General features: G+C 38.2%; 1 protein-coding gene across 1 annotated transcript; it reads right to left on the bottom strand.

The window, feature by feature from the left end:
* Positions 1–377: 377 nt before the first annotated feature.
* LOC108668467 lies at positions 378–5,760 on the bottom strand. Its single transcript, XM_018155694.2, has 6 exons — positions 5,683–5,760; positions 4,394–4,710; positions 2,933–3,015; positions 2,355–2,474; positions 1,251–1,401; positions 378–771 (listed from the first exon to the last, which is right to left on the bottom strand). The coding sequence occupies exons 1-6, from the start codon at positions 5,758–5,760 to the stop codon at positions 582–584; spliced, it is 939 nt and encodes a 312-aa protein (XP_018011183.1). The 3' UTR covers positions 378–581.
* Positions 5,761–9,124: the final 3,364 nt, after the last annotated feature.

The raw sequence follows: 9,124 nt of genomic DNA, 5'->3' as shown, positions 1-9,124 counted from the left end.
ATTTATGCCGTAATTTGAGAAATACCAATAGATCAAGAGCCCCTATGATTGTCCTCTTCAACCTTGTTTTCCCAATATTTTTGGTTATTCTCACTTGTGGCTTAAAGAAATATACAATTATAACCAATTGCCATAAAAATAGCAGAGATTTTTGTGTAAATATTATTGGTACTTCAAAATATGATGCATATTTTACGGGACTCATTTACACTAAAGTAAAGCTATATAGAATCATTGATCATTCAATTTATCACATTTTCACGTGATCCTTCATTTATTGCCATTATTTTAATTAATCTCAAAATTTTATAAGTCCGTAGATGGCTTACCTACGTTTTTTTAACAAGAAATCTAAATAAAATGGAATTCGTGCTTGATATCATCAATAAAAACTGCTTTAACTCACGCTGATTCAACACATTTCTGCCTGGTCACTCCCATTTGGAAAACCCTTCGCTTCTTTCATCAATATTCCTCCCTTCAAGCCTTCAATACTCAAAGAGAATATTGAGAAAATAAATGCGTCATATAAACTGTGTTAGATTCCTGCCTTGACATACCTACTACCACGCCACAGCATTTTACATCCATTGAATGATGTTGTTCATTGACAACTCGATGAAGGTGAGATCAGGTGCACCGCTATTGCCATCTGATGTCAGGGGCGACGCGCCAGGGTCGTGGTATACCTCATGGATGTCGGGGAGCGTCGCGAACAGCCGACGAGCGCCCGTAGCGGTGAGGCCATTTCTCGGTAAGACCAGACTCAGCCTAAGATGGCAATCAATCAAAAAACTAAGAAATAATATGTTTTTTCAGGAAATCTGAGTCAGAATTTTCGTAAAGTTGATCGACACAAAGTAAGTATGTTTGAGTAAATGAATCATTCGAGTTGACTACACCAGCTTTACTAGGAGGCATATATATAGCCTCCTTTTATATATACCCCTATACCTCCTATATATTGGAAGTATAGGGATTTTGAGGCTATACCGAAAGCGCCAGACATTTAGATTAATTACTTCACAAGATATTATGTAAGAAACTTTACAAATAACAATGTTTTTTTAATATTGTTATTTTATTCTTTGATTCAATTAATGGTTTATGAAATATTTAAATTATCTTTCATCACATTAAATCATTTCGAAAGCGACAAATTCTTAATTATCAAATGCCAAGCGCTAGAGCAATAGAACCTGCCAGAATGAGAATATTAATTAATTCAAATTGAGTTTATTCATACGCACCGAGTACCCCTGAATCGGTACAGGATGGAGATCATCCAGTCCAAGTCGTCGTCGCAGAGGTCTGGGAAGTGCCAGCGGGTGACGCTACAACCGTTCTTCAACAATTGTGAGCTGACGGTGCGAGGCATTCCTCGTACACAACAAGCATCGTCTGTAGAACAGGCCGGGCTCGAATGAACAAGGAAAATTTTCTCAGCTAATGCATCCTTCTGTTCCGTATTAAAAATCTGTGTGATCCTTCGTCATTCCAAGTTCCATCATTTGGCGGTAATGACGTGCCCGACAATTTTTGACGCTTGCCGTCAACAATTTTTTGAAGAAAAGCAAGAATTCAGCGGCACATTTACTCCTAACCGAGGCTTCCAATGAATCAAACTTGCATTGAAGACGTCTACACTGATAGCTAAAAATTGAATTCGTCTACAAGAATCAAAATTTCTTTTTCAATATGCAGAACATCCAGGCAAAAATGCTATGTCAGTTTGCTTTGTTCATTGTCTCCGCAGTGACAATGGTTGACAATATGACACTGCTCCCCAGTGACAATATGAACGCGTTCAAGAACAGACTAAATAAAGCTAAAGAAAAATATATGTTCAGACTTGAAATGTCTAGCACCATATCGAAGCCGGTGGAAGTCTAGTAGCTATTTCAAACTATTGTCCGTCATGAAAAGATCCGGTCAAATGACCGGAATGACATTTTAGATCTTCTGTGAACAAGTCACAAAAAGTTAAAAAAACGGCGACAGGCCACATCAGGCTTACTCTTTAGCGCCGACATCACTATGTTATGTTATGTTAAAAGCCTCCGACCCTATCAACGAGCCAATTGATAGAGGTAACAGGGACGTGTTTGTTTCATTATATAAGCTTGTTTTTAGTAAATTATGTAAATTTGTACTGTAGCGTGGTTATTAACTCAGAAAAAATAATAACTTATGATGATGCAATGCATTGCAATGGTATCCGTGCTACTGTTCGCTCACACCGTCGCTCATCGCTGCCAAGAAACGGCGAGGTAACCTTCTGCATTCAAAATAAAAATTTTTAAAATCAGTTACAACGAAGGGTTCAACTTACGGTTAAATAATCGAAAACTTACCTATTTGCTTTGGTAAAGCTTTGAAAGCCCCGACGTCGCAGTCGTTGTCAAAACGTACACCGATCTTGCCAGTCCCCTCTTTAGTTACCCTTGTTTGGAGTTTGGGAGCCGTGAAACTGCCTTTCAAGAAAGTCCAAGGTAAATTACCAAAAATATTCAATTTTTTGTTATTATTATACATATTTTGAATAATTTATTTTGCCTACTAATTTCAACTTGTTCGTGAACCTCACCAGTTGACTTTTTCATTTAATTTTATCTGCCTCATACGATTTTATTGATGAACTTGAACTCGATTAATTGTTCGTAGTTGTGAGCATCTCTGTTGATTGAGGTATATGTATGAAAAGTAAATGAAATATAAAAACGCCAGTTTGTGTTTTGTCGCAACAAACTTGTTACAGGAATCAAAGGTGCAACATAAGCGATGATAACAATTCAGGGCAAAAAATGCCGTTTCATAGGAAAGACTTGAAAAATTCCAAGACTTGCAACAGATAAAACATTTATTTATTGCAATTAGAATGTATTAGAAATAATTCGGGTAAAATAATAATCGATCTTAGGATGCAATCTACCACTCTGCATTCCGGCGGAATGTCGCTTGCTGAAGTAGTCGACGACTTGGCCAGGAGAGCAGTACAGGGCATCTAGGCGGTCACTGTAAACACGGGAAAATATGAGAGAATGTATGACCAAGAAACATCACCTTATAAAAGAATGGGAAGAATAAGTACAGTAACTTTTGAAGTTTTTATGAAGCTGAAATTTTTATTTTACGTCAAGACTTTTGAGCTTGAAATTTGAAAAATTCACCTCATATTGGAGCTACGAACGTTAATTGCTTTCCAACCATCAACATGGGAAAGCTTCTATTGAATGCTCACAGGTGACTACACGCAGACTAAACATGAGTTTACACACAATTTGATGTTCATTTTAAAGGTCCATTAAAGTTACGATGAAAGTCGAACTGAGATCACGTCAGAGCTGACTGAAGACCTGAATGTGGAAGAAACAAGTAATGTAATATTTAATAAACTTATAAATTAAATATCATCTCTTCCTCTTACTTCATAATTAAACGGAAAGGCAACTATGAAAAAACGTTAATTAGAATACACATGTGGCAGGGGCACGGATAAAATTTCTTCACATTGTTTATGGACTTTGTACTTCCCCAGATACCATGAGATATTCACTCCATGTATGAGCGATAAGCTTTAAAGATGCTCTAAATTTTATACCCACTCCATTTGGCGATTATAAATCAACTGGTTCCGACTTTTGGATGCAGATTCATTTGGAAGTTGCATTTTCAAGTTTAACAGGTTATCGTTACATTTGAACATATTGTCAATAAAATATAAGAAAAAAGGTGATAACTTGTACTGGTTCTTGGAGGTCAGAATCCTGAGGACAGTTCAACTGGAAGTCGATAATAGAAACACCCGCATTCGACATTCTTTGAAGCAGTGATGACAAAATCTGCCAATTTTGTGGTGATGGTGGTGATGGTGGTGGTGATGGTGGTGGTGATGGTGGTGGTGGTGGTGGTGCGGTGCCACTAGGAAAGAGTGGAAGCGAACAAGAGGTAGCGCAGATTGGCCAGAAAGAGGAAGGGGAAAGAGGAATGACGCCTGATCGGGTTGGTTATGGTTGGGTGAGGTTTGGTTAGGGTTGGGAAGAGGGAACTCGCCAGTACTTGGATAGTTACAAAGAAGTTGGGGTGATGGGAGGAGACTATATATGTAAAGAAATATCTGTATGCCTTACATGTATGATACGTACTTTATATACATGCGTTTCGCTTTTTTTTTTGTCTCTATAATTATACAATTTTAATTCTTTTTTCTTTTGCCGATTTCATGATCATACAACTCATTTACTCGCGAGAAAAGCTTCCTCGCATCAGCCTCCTTGCAACGATCTCCTGCAATGCCAGTGAAAGATTATAATTAGTGAACATTTTATCCCTATTTTCACCCGTTCGTATTGAGATAATATCTCTGACTCGTCAAAACTATTGACCAATGTACCTAAATTTGACGATGACCATGCCTTCATCCGACTGTCCTGTCGGCCTCCAGAAAGAGTCCAGGGGCAGCAGGCTGATGTCGCCGGTGTGGTGGTAGGCGAGGCGGTACAGCAGATCCCCCAGCCCCGGGATGGGGCGGGTGTGGGTGGACAGCACCACGAGGCGACTGGGCTTGATGTTGCTGACCAGGCTGGTGGACAGCACCACGAGGAGACTGGGCTTGATGTTGCTGGCCAGGCTGGCGACAGCTCGCTCTCCTTCATCCCAGCTGGTGACTGTCCAAGCCACTCCGTCCTCATATGTTGGAAGCTCGCATGTCTGGAAATTACACGGAAATTTTTCATATTGTAATTTATATACACGAAGAGTAATTCTAAATACGGTAATGGTTATTCAGTAACAAGAATAGGCTTGCAAAAGTAGAAAATGTGAAATAATATCAAATGCGTTTATTAGGCAGATGAACTTCACCATTTCCCCGCTTTAAAGGAAGCTTTATACATTTTTTATCGCCTGCATGTAGCCTTCAGCCTTGTAAAGTTTCTCAATTTAAATACAGTGATAGTTCGTGCTTGCTTGCGAATGTTAAATAATCTCAATCTGAATTTTACTGGAATCGTGCTTTTATTCCGTATTGAAAATCATTAGATCAATCCGTCTTCCTCGCAGAATTAAAATAAAATTATATTGCATCAATCAATTGAATTCAGTTTTTTTAATTAAACCAACACAAAATTATTTTCAGAATTAAACTAGCAAGATGGAATAAAATACGAATCTATCGTGGTAGCAAATTACAGTTGAGACTCATACGGAGGTAATTTGTATCAAATATATCATTCCACTCGCCTGTAACGAATCACATTTCTTCAAAGCTGCAAACAACCTGGCTCTGATTACTGGTAACTGTAAATTTTCTGAAGGTGTAAATTTTAGACGACAAAGCATTTCCTTGCATTCATGTCGCTTATTCCCAATCACACCGCTGGCCGGGGCATCCCAAGCCTGGAGGTCTTGCTCTGTCGACAGTTTCTGGACCAGCAGTGAATCCTTCCATCCTTGAAATTCAGTCTTCAGGTTGATGATTTCAGCAATCAAACTCAATATATCGTCTGATACGGAGACTAAGTTATTCACGCGCCCGAGTTTATCGTGAATTGTGGTCCGTATTTTCGTCCACGAGTTCGAAACAGATTCATCCTCTTCAAGTAGGTCGTCTAATAACTCAATTGTGTGATTTTTATGTGTGCGCCTGGTGCACGTGAAGCACAAGAGTTCCATGCAGTCTACGCACAGGTAATCCAGCGCCTTCCCTTGATGAAGGCACTGTGCCTCTGACAGCGAGCTCGGGGGATGTGGGCGAACCATGTTTTTTGAAGGAATCAATGCGTAGTTCACCAACATTTGATCAATTCGTTGGGAAAATTGTTTCCTACATTTTGGGCAATTTTGGGTTCCAGGGAGTTTTAGTAAATTTAAAATGCAAGAGAAGCAAAACGTGTGGCCGCAGGTCAGGCAAAGCGGCTTATGGTTACCCGAGTCGAATTTTTCATTACAAACGTCGCACTCTATCATCGCACTTGCCATCTTGTGAATAATTTAAAAGTTTCCTGTAACTATTAGTGAGTGATGCCCAACAAAAATATATAGGTACACTTCACACAAACCTTCTGAGTGATAGTGATCCAGCATCTGTTGGTCTAATATGCTTGTTCGGTCGACATCACTTCTTTCCACCAAGAAAAGGCAACTCGTTTTATTCGAAATAATCTAGAAGCTATAATGCTACTGCGAAAATAAAGTCTATGGTTGCCTTCCTTAATCCTCAATCAGGCGAGAGAGAAAGACGCTTAAATATACTCGCACTGCGTTTGAAACTGGCACGTCAACATTAAAAAGTGGTGCTTCATGGATGCAAATCTCATATAAACTACTGAAAATTGTTCTGTCTACAAGCCGAATTTCCTCTACTCTGTTCATCTACAATAACACTTGTTTTTCATTCCATAAAATATTTCCTGGAATTAAAAATGTTGGAACAATCCTTGATAACGCGTGACAAAATGGTTGTATGGAGAGCTGAAACTCTGATTTTGGACATCATTATGCATCGTCCCACTAATTCATAGTTCCAATTAGTTACAATAGAGAGGATTCCCCCCAGCGTTCCAGTATTTTTACAAGCAGGAAATAAATATTTTAGTCATGAAAGTCACTGATGGCTCATATTCATGCTGGCACCATGAGCGCTGATTCTTCTTCGTGCACTTCCTTGAAAATTACATGAAGAATTTTGTGTTTAAATTTTTAATTACAAAATCGAGTGAGGGTATAAACGATACTCAAATATCTTCATAAACAATTTACGTTGCCTGATATTAGTGCTCTTTTTGAACAAGGAGAAATTTAGTTACTATTCTTTATATTAAGATTGCATTTACTGACTTGCGTCTGACATACATGCATGTATCTGATGTTACTTGTGAGGTGAAGTTATCTTGAGCACCTTATTGGGAACACTCAGAGAAATCAACAGACTTTGTTTAAATAGTGATGCACTTCTTGCCATGTGTTGGCCTTCTTGACTCAGTTTTCCTGGCAAAAGGACGTATCAGTGCTACCTGCAGAAAGTGTGTTACTTTTAGACAATATGACCCCTTCATTTCTATGAGTGAACTTCCAGCTTATAAACAACAGCTCCCAATAACTGATACAATCATAACTAGGGTTGTAGAAAATGACAATTCACCTAACTGCTTGTCAATATGTTAAATATGAATTTGCGACAAAGTTAAGGGGACCGGCTCGGTGACAAATTGAAAATTTTAACTTTTTTGGTTTTTGTTGTGAATTTAAAGCTTCAAATCTGGCACCTCTAACGGTGTAATCAGCATGTCTATTCGTGCGTTTGTTCGTTTACTATATTGATTTTTGTACGCGAATATTGGTCGATTTATATCACGCCTAATGAGCCGACCACAGGTTCTTGCTTATCTCTCTCACTCTCTTTCTCTATCAACCATATTATTCTGTGCCAAACTGGACTACAATGAGTCATTTGGCGCATGATTATACCCCTCGTATGTTACGAGATAATAGGCGATGGTAAAGCCGGGGATCCAGTGCCAAAAGCACGGACCAACTTTCTTTCAGTTTTTCAGCTATCCTGAAATTTTGAACTGTTATTTTTTATCCACATTAAAATCTTTATAACTCCTACAGTATTCAACCTAGAGCAATGACAGACATATCAGATTTGTAAAGACCATACCTATAGCGACTCTGGGAGCCTTTTTAGCGCATTTTCTCATTTATGGAAAAAATGCACTATTGTGCTCGCCATGTCCGTTTGTCTGCCTGTCCGTCCGTCCGTCCGTCTGTCCGTCCGTCCGTGACCTCAAGTTTTCGTCGACGAGAAAATGCGCTCTCTGTCACTCACTGCTGTGAGTACTGAGTTATATTTTTTTGAATTTGTGTATTGCTTGACTTATATATGGGGGGAGCGGTGGTGGGGCAGGGAAAAATGTGGAAAAAGGGAAATACGCGCATAAAAGCAAACGATGAGGGAAATCGATAAACGGGGCTCCAGAGCCGCTAGATAATTTTGTTAAATATCGAATGAAATGTGTCTCGATATTGTAGCATTTTATTTGCAAAATGTTATAAAAAATTTTTTATAAAGTACCCCCATTTTCAATATAATTTGCACGCGGGATAAAGTTGCCCTGTTCACAGCATCGTATTTTCGTATAAACATGAAAGCATTTTCTTGAACTTCTGCAAAGGATCGCCGAACTTTAAATTTCTTCTGTCCCATTTACAAACAAGATGGGAAAAAAGAAAAGCAATAACAAAATTTTCATCCTATGTGACCAGCTTCACAAGATTGTATAAGCGAAGAAAGCGAATGAGAGTGAAATTTACCCTGTCTTCTTGAAAGAGGTTTTCAACGAAGAAATAAGAGTTTACCTGGCGTTTATTTGCTTTCAAATTCTTGGGTAATTAATTATACTTAAGTATTAGATGGCAGTTCAGCCCGGTCAACGCGGAATCAACAACTGCAGTCAGATCTAATAGGCGTATGTCATTTCTAAACATCTTCTATAGGTACATATTGCATACTTATGTTTTTAACAAGCTGTGTGTAGCCACTTTCGAATACTTTAATTTGATCTCGCACGATCTAATTATTCCAAATATTGTTCTATTGAGCTGTAAGTTTAATGAGAATTCCTGAAATATTTTTGTTTTCATTCTACAGGCTCTTGTTTCGGTTTAACTACGAAAATCGCAGTAACTTGTGGAATGAAATCGTTTCAATTGACTTTTGTTGAAAAGATTAATTAATTCTCATAACTAATTTTTTATTTGCACATGACATGAATCCTTGCAGTTTTCTAGTTGTTTTTCGAGTGAGCCAGTAATTTCGATACCATTCCCTCTAAATCGTTGAGCTAGGCATAGGAATTTGTAGACTTTAGGTGTAATATTCGCCAAAAATTTGCCCAAAGAGTACAAAATTGTTTCAGGAGACGAATTTCTATATAGGATTCTGGAAAATAACCTATGTGAGATTATCTATCATATTAATCATGAATACAAGCATAGCGAGGTCCAGAAGTCGAGGTATTAAAGGAAAACTTACTTATGATGAAATGTTATGAAGAAACTGCAAATTTGATCAATGTCCAGAGAAGAACTAATTTTTTGTATCCTTACAAAGTTACGCAGG

Source organism: Hyalella azteca, unplaced genomic scaffold (assembly GCF_000764305.2).
Source record: "Hyalella azteca isolate HAZT.00-mixed unplaced genomic scaffold, Hazt_2.0.2 contig11059, whole genome shotgun sequence".
Classification (NCBI taxonomy): Eukaryota; Metazoa; Arthropoda; class Malacostraca; order Amphipoda; family Hyalellidae; genus Hyalella; species Hyalella azteca.
Note: the sequence above shows the minus strand (reverse complement) of the source record. Positions and strands in the feature narration are given on the sequence as shown.